Source organism: Hyaena hyaena, unplaced genomic scaffold (assembly GCF_003009895.1).
Source record: "Hyaena hyaena isolate Hyena2069 unplaced genomic scaffold, ASM300989v1 scaffold_972, whole genome shotgun sequence".
Classification (NCBI taxonomy): domain Eukaryota; kingdom Metazoa; phylum Chordata; class Mammalia; order Carnivora; family Hyaenidae; genus Hyaena; species Hyaena hyaena.
Window position 1 is genome coordinate 331482 of NW_024081603.1, and position 13088 is coordinate 344569.

The window sequence follows — 13088 nt, forward strand, 5'->3', positions numbered from 1 at the left end:
ATACACTAATTGCTGCAGACTCAGAGGCCAACTATACTGCTCCCTCTAGTTACACAACTATTTGAATGTTCTAGGTTGATACCTTCTGCTCCTCTTTGAAAGAGTCTCTTAAAGCAATAGATATTCTAACAAGTTCAAGGGAGTGGAAAGTGTGAATGACTAGAATATTTTACCCTGGAACACTTCTCAATCCTGTATGTTGAGTCTGTGTCAGTGTTTCATGTATGTTCTGATCTAATTTCCAACATTTACTGATGAAAGTTAATATTTGTGCATTTTGTAACTTTGTGTAATGCTACTGCTAGGTATGGCTATATACATATCTTGTGCTTTGAATGTGCAATTTTACTTCCTTTTCTTTTTTAACAATCTAATATACAGTGTTAGGAATGAAAATTTAATGAAGGTGACCAAAGACCAACACAATAAATTTAAATTGGTTTTGACCTGACAAAAACCTCATCAATAAGTGAACAAACCCATTCCATGGAGGAAGGCACTGGAATGTATCCACCAGCTTGTCTCTAGCAGCAGGTGACAAAAAGGACTAAAGCCTTAGGCACAAAACCCCACTATCAATACCTTGCTATTTATTTCTCCCTGGGATATGATATATATATATTAAATTAAATAGGTATCCTCAGAGAATGGGAAGACATTTTTTGGAAATGTTTAATATTGGAAAGCTACTACACAATTTATCGTGTTGCATTTCTTACGATGATTCAGAGTTGAATACAAAAGTACTAATAATATGAAGACAGCTCATTCAAGACACAAGACTGGGCAAAACTAAATTAAAAACAGCCATACATGCCACATTTTGCCTAGATTTATTTATCTATGGAATTGGCACAAGTTATTTTATTTAATAGTTAGAAAATACAAATACCCCTTCATCTGCAAAAAAATAAATGAAATATGAAATTTTCTATAGCTTCCTAAATATGAGCCACATGCTTAACCAGTGCATAAATTTTACAAATCAAATCTCTAACATTAACTATCACAAAAGCTTGGTGTGCAGGTGCGATCTTACAGGAAACACTGATAGCACCTGCCTCTACTGCAATTAAAAAAAAAAAAAACGGCAAATTCGTTTTGACATCTTAATAGTAACATCACTTCAATAATCAAGCACTAAATGTTTTTTATTAATCATACTCTTAACTTTTAGATTTTATTAATGTAAATACACATCATGTTAGCCACAAGGCACACATTCTTCCTTGTTTAGAAGTACTTTATTACTCAAAATGGTATTTATAGTTCTGAGTACACATTAACCATCATATACTTCCGTATTCAAGTGTGATTCCGATTCTCAGATGTTTTAAGATCGTTATGAAAGTGGGAAACCAGTAAATTAACCTGGCCCACAATGCTGCAAGCTTCTTACTATCATATGATAAACTATGCCTACCCTTCACATGTGTATACCAAGTAACATACAGCTTCCAGTTCTAGAAACCTTTAACAGTGTATTAGTCACTTCACTGATAGCAGGAAGTCTGACTGGTAGTAGGTGAGATTTTGAAGAGCCACCATTCCCACAATGTGAGATTGGGCAGAGTCAAAGGCCCATTTGGGTTTCTCTGTTTTGCTTTTATTTTTGGTGGGGGTTGGGGGAGGAAAGAGATGGGAGAACTTGGGAGGCCTCAGTAGAAGCACTTCTCACCCTTAGTCAGCTTTACTCGTATGGGTCACTCAGAACAGTAACTCTGATCAGTGCTACCTAACTGGGAAAAAGAATTTGGCCTATAGGTCAGCCTGTCAACCAGGATTCTGGTAGATTCCATTTTGAAGTCTATGACAGGAAGTCTGGATTGAGTTCTGATTAAAAGAAATCCCTGCTTACTACTTTCTGGATTAGTAACTAAAATCCTTTTAAAATCAGTGAACGTAGCTCAATGCTAAGGATCATTTAGGCTTTTAATGTGATATATATTAAGAATTCTGAAAACTGTTTGAGGTCTCTCTTCTCTAGCACCAAGTACTAGTGGCCATCCTCAAAGAAACCACGTGAATGGATTAATCGAATTTGACGGTGCTCAGAAATAATGGTTTAAAATGGAGGGTTGTTTTTTTTTTTTCAAATTTATTTTATATATGCAATTATTTTTAACAGCAGTTAGTTGCATTTTCAAATTCAATCATCCTCATCTCACCCATGGTTCTTATCTTTAATATCCACACTGTAAAGTATGCAGATCTAATATATTTCTTCGTTCTCTATGGATTTATTTTTAAAGTTAAAAAAAAGTACAGTGATAATATTCTTTCTGAACTTATTTGTCTTCTGTTCTCTAGATACTTGGTGAGTGTGTGTGTGTGTGCACACACACGCATGTGCACATTAGAAGAAAAATTCATTTCCCTTTGATTCTATTTAACATTAAAAAATAAAATTTGGAAAGGGTATTCTTATAGAATTAAACATATTCCTTCTAGCTACTTAAACCAGGGGTTTAGGATTCAGATCTCTATAACCAAGACTGGAAGTCACTGGAAGACTCTAAAATTACTTTAACCATCACAACCTGAGTCACGTATGGAAATAAACCCATTGCATGGATTCTTTATGGGCATAATCTCAAATTTTAACTACACAAACAATTTTTTTAAAAACAAACTTATAAAAATTTGCCATTGAAGAAAATTTCACCTCCATCCTTAATTATGACTCATTTCAAGTAAAAACCTTTCCAATATTTTGAAAAAAAAAATACTCCTAAGAAAGTCATAAACACTGAAATCAGAGATGTGATTCTTATTAAATATTAGTTTCTCTTTCTGAGGGATTATTCTCTGTTCTGGTATTTTTGATGCTAACATCAAGATTTTTAGATTTGTTCAAGGGTTCACATTCTCTGGACTCAGGCGAATGTGTTTTCTTCTTCCTTGCTTCTTCCTGCTTCTTTTCCTTTGCAAGCAATCTGTAGTTTATAGCATTGCCGATAAGTAGCCACACACTTGATAGGAACACAATAGCTCCACAAGCTAGATACATATATTTATATTCTCTGGTTTGATCCACCAATTTACCTAAGAGACAAAAGAACATCTTTTAGGATAGCATAATAAAACAGCCATAAAATCACGTCATTTTCCATGAAGTATATACCTATATCTTATTTAATATTGAATGAGACTTTAACAAAAAAAGTCTAGATTATGACTTCTATATATGCATAGAAAAGGCATGTATAGGCACACACAGTGTTATACTGCCAGTATATTAAATTTATTAAAGATGATTCCCCTCAGTAAAAATGTACAACAAAGTAGGTATATATCTGTTTGGGTGTATATTCATAAATATATGTACATGTGAGGCATGTTTTTTCTATTTATATGTATATAAGTAGATATATTTTATCTATTAATATTCACACACTGAGATTGCTTCATCCTTTCCATGTTTCTTTTCAATAAAGAGGAAAATATTACATTTTTAAAGAAAGGGCCAAAGGCTTTATAAGGTTCTTGACAGGGCATAATATTTACTCAATGCTTTCTCTATGCCCAGCACTAGGCTTAACACTTTTTTTTTTAATGTTTATTTATTTATTTTGGAGAGAGAAAGAAAGAGAGAGCAAGCGAGCACGAGCAGGGAAGGAGGAGAGAGAGGGGACAGAGGATCTGAAGTGGGATCTATACTGATAGCACAGAGCCCAATGCGGGGCTCAACCCCACAAGCCATGAGATCATGACCTGAGCTAAAGTTGGATGCTTAACCGATTGAGCCACCTAGATGCCCCTAGGCTAAACACTTTTAAAAGAGGTAATATTTCATTTAATCTTAAAAAAATTTTTTTAATGTTTATTTCTTTTTGAGAGACAGAGAGAGGCTGGAGGGGGAGTAGAGTGAGGGAAACACAGATTCTGAAGCAGGCTCTGCATTGACAGCAGAGAGCCTGATGTGGGGCTCAAACCCATGAGCCATGAGATCATGACCTGGGCCAAAGTCAGGCACTTAACCAACAGAGCCACCCAGGTGCCCCTCATTTAATCTTTTATTATAAGAGCACGAGGAAGTAATTTGACCATGGTTACATAGCCAGTGAGTGGCAGAATCTGTCTGATTCCCCGATTCTTAACTACTCTGCAAAACAGGTTCACTGAACCTCTTGGTTAAGAGTCATATCTTAACTCTGTGGGCTGGTTACAATTTTTTAGTTTATCTGACTCTAAATTATTAAGGCCAGACTAATCAGGAAGAAAATATTTATTCCATTTGATTATTAAGAATATTTAAAAACTTGGCTGGTATCATATAACTTGAAGGTTTACTGACTTTTAAAATTGGCTTATTTAAGTGTGCCATACACATAAATATAACAAAAACACATAACTTAAATTTCCATTCTAACTTAAGTCAAATATTTCTATTCACACAATAATTGTTATACTTCTAAATAAATAAAAATTAGGTATATGGCCCCCATTATAGTTAATATTACTTTGGGCTACCATATCAACATACTTTCTAAATGTTTGGAGAATATTTTAGCATCATCAAGAAACCAGATATGATTCCCACTAATGAAGCTTCAGCTGTTTTGTGAGTACAGCAGGAAAAGTCTGAGCTAAAAAAAAAAAAAATCATACTCTTCCACTGTTCTACTACTAAGAGTAACAGGCAGAAAAAAAAAGCAGCAGCAATAGCAACTGTGTGAGAAGTAAATACAATATTACTCTTTCATTCAAAAGTATTTACTGAATGCCTCTGTGTGCCAGACATTATTCTATCAGTGATCATAAGGCTATAGAAAAGAAGCCAGTCTAAAAGTCTAGGAGAATCTGTGGTAGCAGAAGACAGATACAATATGAAAACAATGGATTTATTGCAGCTATGGTCTGAGAGCTTCAACAAGGAGCCCCAAATTAATTATTGTCACTACTGGTGCAATGGTTTGGCAATATTAACACAATAAGCACTCAAGAACACTGAAACTGATGTAAATATTCTTAATACAGGTGCTCAGCAAAGGTAGAAACAGTCAAATCAGATTCCTTCATATTCATCCTTACAGTCCATGTACTAAATCTGTTGACCTGACTTAATTTTTTTTTTTTTTAATTCCCACCATGGCTGGTGAAATGCAATTTTCTCTGTTAATACTAAGAATTCTGCTGCTCATCAATAGGCTTTTAAAACCCATTTGGTAAAACTGATTCTGTAGGAAAAGATTGTCAATTGTGTTGGTCTTATGCAACAAAATCAACTGGCTGATAAATAAGACTAGCTTTCCTTCTTTTTGAAACTGTTTTGATGTCACAGTTAAAAGATATACCACCCAAAACATCTGTGCTAGACAGGAGAGGAAAGCCCTCCCTAGCAGACAGAAGAATTCAACCACTGCACCACTCTCATTCCTGACCAAGCGGAAAAGCAAGGCAAAAGGTCAATGATACCTAAAGACCAACAAATTAAATACAAATTTTCCCAATTCAAAATGATTCCTTGATATATGGAATTGCCGAATCACTATATTGTGTACCTGAAACCAACATAATACTGTATGTAAATTATACTGGAATTTAAAAAAATTATACCTAAATGTCATATAGGAAACAGTTTAAAAGCTGACTTATATACATGAAAAACTTTACACTTAGCCTGGCAGTTACAGTGACCCCTGGGGTCCAGACAGGAATCTAAGTGAATACCTAAGTCTAGTATTAACCAAAGCAATGTATAATGGTTACTGGAGAAGACTGGCTCCCATGACATTCATAACATGAAAGTCTAAAACTAAACAAAGTCTTAACTTCAAAAATGCACATATACATGTGTCTTAGTCTCCTTACTCTGAATTTTAGCACAGATACTTTCTTTCTTTAAATGTTTTAAATATTTATTTATTTTGGGGGGAGGGACAGAGAGAGACAGGGACACAAAATATGAAGCAGGCTCCAGGCTCTGAGCTGTCAGCACAGAGCCCGATACGGGACTTGAACTCACTAACTGTGAGATCATGATCTGAACTGAAGTCAGATGCTTAACCGACTGAGTGACCCAGGTGCCCCTAGCAGACACTTTCATAGGCATGACTGAAAATATTTCAGATCTAAAAATCTAAAAGTAATCATTATAATTTATAAATGTGAAATGTAAATATCTGATGAAAATGTATTTCTTTTCCTTCCTGTATGTATATATATATATATATATATACACACATATATGTATATATGTATTCATTTTTCAGTCAGCAATATTATAAAAGTATGCTATCTTTAGGCATGTAATATATTAATAAAACCAATGTACTCCAATAAGAAAATAGATCCTTACCTTTTGATAGCATTATTTAAATTTTTGACTCATTTTAATATAGACAGAAATGTGTTCATCAATGATAAATAAAAAAGTAGAATTTTATTATTATGATACATTTTTATAAGCACAAAACAACAGATAATGGGTAAAAACCTGAAGATTATGTTATTAGTTATCAGTCTAAGTTAAATTCTTAAGTTCATAGGTCCAGGCTCTGAAGCAAATTTAGGTCTAAAAGCAACTATTTATGCAATTTAAAAATACATATATAATAAAACCTAACATTAACATACCCACAGCCTTGTAGGCTATTCATATTTATTGCTATAAGCCACATAACATCATACATTACAGAGAAGGTCCTGGCTAGCGGATATTCCTTTTATGCTTTCGGCTCCTCCGGATGAGAATGATTCTTACCAGCAAGAGGAGGGCCGAGAAGGACGGGGCCACACTCCACCACGGTGACGAGTCCCACAGCACTGGAAAACCTCTGAGGGCCGACCAGGTCCATGAGAGTTTCAAAGAGGACGCTGCTAACACTCCCAAATCCGAGACCAAAAAATACAGCGTAGAACACCAGGCTTGTGTAGTCCTCTGCCAATGGACACAGGAGATGACACACTCCAGTGAACATGACCGCAAAACTGAAGAAGTACTGGATTCGGGGTCGGATAAATTTGGAGTTTGCAATGATTCCCCCAGCAGGTCTAGCAAACATATCAACAAAAGCCATAATCGACAGCAAGAAAGCTGCAGAATACTCATCAATTCCCTTGTCCTTAGCATAGGGAGCCAAGAATATAATGGGGGCAAAAAAACCTAGAAACATAATGACATTTCCAGATAAGTATATCAGAAATCCTCTATGCTTAAAAAGGGAGAAATCTAAATACTTATTAATTGTTCCCAGTCTTGATTTCTTCTTATGGCCTTTCTTCACCTCCGGGTCATTCTCTCTTACGCCAATCTTATTTTTAGACTTCTTCCTAGCTTTTCTGGGCTCAACAGGTCTCATGAGTGATCCAGCCACACAGGCGTTTAACAATACGCCTCCCAAAATCAAAAAGCTTCCTTTCCAGCCAAAAGTATTAAAAAGGAACTGATTGAAAGGAGCTAACGTGCTTAAGAAAACAGGACTTCCTGCCATGGCGAGGCCATTAGCCATGGGTCGTTTCTTGTAGAAGTATTTGCCAACGATTGTTAGGGCAGGCTGCAGGTTGAATGCTAAACCTAAACCTATAAGGAAAGAAAAAAAGGAAGAAAAACACAAACACGTTATGTCACTCACAAAAGAAATTGCTGCTTAAAATCACTACATTCAAGTGGGTAACGCAGGACTCAAAGTGCAACAGCAGGTGGTAATTTTTGACGATTGTTATTATCATGGAATTACACATCAACAAAGAGCTTCTCATAACTGGACACTTGATATGTATGACAGCTTCATATTCCTTTCATGTAAAAGCACAAAAAATAAAACCAAGAACTTCTCCTGATGTTTCCATAATCATAAAATAGGTAGAAATTGGGACAGTATTATTAGTTCTTACTTATGAGCCTGAGTACTACCTACTGTGCTAACAGGTACTTTATTAGTTCTTACTTAAAATCACTTAATTCCACAGATTAATCCTCTCTCTCCATTTACATAAAAAATATTTTTATATGCATTATATTTATATACACATATATAAAATAGATTGCTTCCTTGTGGAAAAGAGTGTATATTAGTGTGAACACATTTGTTACTTTTTATAAGTATTTTTTTAATATTTTATTTTGAGAGAGACCGAGAAAGTGCAAGCTTGGGAGGAGCAGAGAGGGAGGGAGAGAGTGAGAACCACAAGCAGGCTCCACACTGTCAGCATGAAGCCTGATGCGGGGCTCGAACTCCCAAACTGTGAGATCATGACCTGAGTGGAAGTCAGATGCTTAACTGACTGGGCCACCCAGGCGCCCCAGATGTGAACACTTTTTTAGAGTTGAACAGAATGAACAGGTTCATAAGGTTGTTGTTTCTGAAACTCTTAGATGACTCCAGAGATATTTTTTTTCCACAACTGTGCAAATAATAAAAAAAGAGTAACAAATTAATGCCATTAATATCATGCTCTACATCTTTCACATTCCACATTTCATGAATATAAATGCACATGTGTGTTGAGTTAAAAAATAAAGTTTTTGCTTTCAACATTTTATTTCAGGGTTTAAAACTGACTGTTTATATGAGTCAAAGATTCCTACTGTCTACTTTGGTAGTATTGAGTATCACCTTTGAGAGACGAATTGTTTCTTACAGCTTGCCAAGGTGTGATTTAGCAATAGTAATGATTAACAAAGCACATAAAAATGATTTAGATAAGGCACCTCTCCTTCTCCCTAGACTAGGCATTATTTTGTATTAGTTTAGGGGCTACAGAAGTAAGAATTTACAGTTACCAATTTATGTAAATTGAGAGAATACTGCAAAGTGGTTAAGTATTGAGATTCTGGGACATTCAATTCTCAGTGAAAATACTTACTACAAACCTTGAATACAAATATCTCCTATGAGTAGGCGGGTCCTTAAAAACTGACACAAAGGAACCAAGAATATGCTTTGGAGAGTAACAGGGCAATATGCTCTCTGATTCTACCACAGCCATACCAGTGAGATATGCGGAATAAGCGTAATTTACAAAGGAGAAAGCTGGCAACCTGTGGTCAACAGCTTATAGGCGGAAGAATCCAAAAAAAACCCCAGCAATTTTATTTCGAAGTTCAAATTTCTTTACCTATTGCCAGCCCCCTCACCCCCCAGCAACCCCTGGCCCCATTCTGTCACCCCATTTTGCCTTCAGATGTTAATCCAGTTTCTCCTTAGGAGAGGGTGGCCATCTATTTTCTATTCTGTCATGGTAAAACGAAATTTGAAATCCAAAGAACTGAATCTTTGGATTCAGACTACTTACCTATATGCATTATTAGGCAAGACACTTAGACTTCCTGAGTTCCAATCCCCTCAACAATAACAAAAGAGGGTTTTGCCAAAGGCAAGTAAGTTCTATAACATCTTAAAAGGTCATACTAAGACGTTATGATGGTAATTATCTGCTACTATTTATTTAAGTTTTCAAAATTTTTTTTTTATGTTTTATTTATTTCTAGGAGAGAGAGAGAGACAGAGATAGCATGAGCAGGGGAGGGTCAGAGAGAGAGGGAGTCACAGACTGAAACAGGCTCCAGGCTCCGAGCTGGCAGTCAGCACAGAGCCCCACCCAGGGCTCGAACCCACGAACCGTGAGATCATGACCTAAGCAAAAGTCGGACGCTTAACCAACTAAGCCACCCAGGCACCCCTGCTACTATTTATTTAAAAGTAATGAAATTCTGGGCACTCTGAAAGGTACTATGTATTCATTTTTTACATGAATTTCCCAACGACTCCAAAAGGAAAGAGCTATCATTTTCAGTATTTTAAAGACAAAGAGATAGAAAGAGGCTAATTTACTCATGATCAGCTAATAGGTGCTAAGTCAGGATTAAAACTAGACTGTCATGGCAGGGGGTCAGGGAAGAGGGAAAATGGATGATAGGCATTGAGAAGGACACTTGTTGGGATGAGCACTAGTGTTTATGTAAGCCAATTTGACAATAAATTATATTCATCTAAAAAAAAAAAACTAGACTGTACACCAAAAAGTATTTGCTGATAATGCCTTAAGATAAATCTCTCATAGGTGCATGTAAGGGTTGACTCTAGAAGCACCAAAGCCTTCAAGACTCAAAATAAATGGAATTGAACTTAGAATAACATACAATGCTGTTGAAATGTGTGGTACAGTAATATCAAAATCATTGTTTCCATAATAGATCTATTTGTGGGCCCAACCTGACTTTTGTGGTCAAATGCAATATACAGTATTTCTGCACAAAGGAAAGGGCATTCCCTGCACTATGACAATTCTTATATAGAAGATTTTCATTTACAACGTCAAGAAGCGTTTTATCACATCAAAAAGGAAGAGAGTTGTGGATAGGCTGTAAAGAGAAAGATTTTAACATCACTCTTACTATAGGCTTTAATACATCTTATTTTTGTTTCATCAAACGATATACGAGTGCAAGGTTAGAATGATCTAAAATTACTACAAAAAAGAGAAATATACTTACTATTTTTCTGTGAGCATAAGGAAAAGATTCAGTTTCTTTATATATGGAAATCTAATTTTCCTTAAAACTCTGCATGTAGACTTGCTTAATGCGATTTATTGTTGAAGCTAATAAAAGTAGTGTTTTCCAAATGTACATACTTAGGTCGGTTTAGGTCAACAAACATTATGCATGAGGAACAACTATAATCGAGTGACAGTATAAAATTTAAAAATATTACCGGCAGATGTGCCTTACAGAGCTTTTAAACAATTAGAACCTTTTGTTAGGAAAAGAAGGGACCCCAATACAGAGCCCTACCACTAACCAGAACACAAATAAAAATAATTCTACTGTTAGAGCTAAATCGGTGCATGCAAAAGTATTTTGGCATCATTTTTAACCTATGAGTCATAAGTTAGATACTCTAAATAGTAGTAAGTAATGAAAACTAACTTTAAAAAAAATGAAGCTATGTATGTGCCAGAAAGTTTGTGTCCATAATACCCCATCTTAACTGGCTGATAAGTAAAGGGTGAAACGGTAAAATTAAATCAAAACTTTTCTTTTTGACATTGATATCATAGCACCTAATGTGTCTGATAACTTGTTTCTTCCATAAGAAATAAGTTTGATTGGCCATTCCACTCAAGTACTTCATTGTACTAGATGGAAATACTTTAAGATAGCATCTGATATAAAACAAAAACTCAAGTAAAACAATATAAATGCTCTGTTGTTTAAGTTTCTTCTTGAGCTTTGCAAATAATGGAAATGTTAAGAAGAAAAGAAGCAGAAAACAAGCTTGACTTACCAGTAATGAATCCCACAGTGAGGTAGAGCTCTATTACGCTGGTACTAAAAGAGGCCAAGACCATTCCCAAACAGCATAATAAACCTCCTACCATCACTACCGGTCGGCTATCATATCTATTCACCAGAACACTAGATATGGGACCTGAGATAGAGAGGAAATTAAGAAATATTCAGTTGCTGGGTCATTTATAGTTTCTTTTAACATTTGTTGAAAGCACATTTTAATGATCAAAAACATTAGTTCACATAGAATATAATGAAAACTTTTCAATACTTCCTAATCAGGTTGACTGAAAATAAGAAAGTCAAGAAAAATCTTTAGCCATATATATGACAGGACATAAAATAATAAATTATAAGTGTTTAACATAGATTATGATCATAATCATTCAACTTTTGATGGAAAAGTTTTTCAACAGAACATATCCAAATATTTAATAAATGCAGGAAAATTTATATAATAATCTAGAGATTATAGAAATGACTTATCTGTTATAATTTTATATTCTAGAATAATATATGTGCACACACACATATATCCTCTTAATTAGAGCTCAAAATTGTTTTTTTACTATACCACAATATGTTTTTTTTAATACCATATTTCTTTCATTCTAAGATACCAATTGTTTTTATATCTTACTATGTTAGAAATGAAGATGTCTCACACCAGAGGGCTCTTAACAATCCCTGTTTAACAGGTGGTGGTCATAGGTAGCAGTGTAGCTATCACAGCCTATGCATGCTTGAATTTGGTTATTTCTGTGGCTTGGTTGGACAATGGCAATTCTTCAGATTTCATATATTTCATATAATTGAAATATTTCACATTTCCTCATATTTCAATCAAACTATTTAAGGACCACTTAAAGAAGGAATATGAATATGAATCCTGATTATTGTCTGAAAAATCTTCTGTTGACACATTCTGATAATGTCAAAAGAGTACCAACATCAAAACCCACCGAATGGGTACAGCAGCTTAGATGAAATTACCAGAGAAAATGGCTGATCTCTCTAGTAAGATATGCTGCCTTACTGGAAAAGAGAACAATCTTATGTGTAAAACACAAACACTGAGAATGCTGACTCAAAACTAATTTAGGAGAGCCAGAAACTGAATGGGAAGAAGTTTTAGGAATGCCTTACTCAGTTTATTTAATGTACACGTCCTAATGCTTGTGTGTGTGTGTGTGTGTGTGTGTGTATATATATACATATATATATATATATATACTGTGCAAGAGTGATTAAAAGGATTAAAATCACCTATGTTTAAGCTTAGAAAAGTTCTTTGGGTATTTATAAAATAAAAGCTCTAAGTATTAATAAAGTGTTGAGTTTTATTTTAATCACAGCAATTTTTTGGTGGTATATCATAAAATAATGGTACAACTTAACAGTTGAGGTCTTCTTAAATTCTGTAAAAGTTCATACTATTTTATGAGACCCGTCAACATATAAATGGTTTGACATTATTTCTTAACTAAAAATTATATTTTTATCTAAAACAACGGTCATTGCTTTGAGGAAGAAATATTACATTAGGTCAGAATTCTCAGTCCAATATTTAGCCTAGAAAAAAAATTAATAATTTTTAGTTAATACTATAACTTAAAAATTTGCTAAGTGTTATTGCACTGCATTTGAGAATTTTTTCGTGGATAGTATTTGAAATACATTGAGATTCGTTTGTCAATAAGCTTTATTCTTTCATACAACTATAGTTATTATTTTTATTCCTTAACTGTAAGTTTGAAATAAAAACTTCATAGCCTAATATGACTCTACAACATCTTTTGAAATATCTGTAAAAACACATTATTGTACAAAAAGAACTCAAAAATAGAAT

General features: G+C 34.5%; 1 protein-coding gene across 2 annotated transcripts in view; it reads right to left on the reverse strand.

Moving 5' to 3' along the window:
- Window positions 1-1072: 1072 nt before the first annotated feature.
- Window positions 1073-13088, reverse strand: part of SLC16A7 (solute carrier family 16 member 7) — a 169958-nt gene continuing 157942 nt past the window's right edge. For both annotated transcript variants that reach the window (XM_039221252.1, XM_039221253.1), the window contains 3 exons: window positions 11235-11378; window positions 6707-7525; window positions 1073-3045 (listed from right to left, as the gene is read on the reverse strand). In XM_039221252.1, the coding sequence (XP_039077183.1) occupies window positions 2774-3045; window positions 6707-7525; window positions 11235-11378 (1235 nt within the window). In that variant the 3' untranslated portion in view covers window positions 1073-2773. The remainder of the gene's footprint in view (window positions 3046-6706; window positions 7526-11234; window positions 11379-13088) is intronic.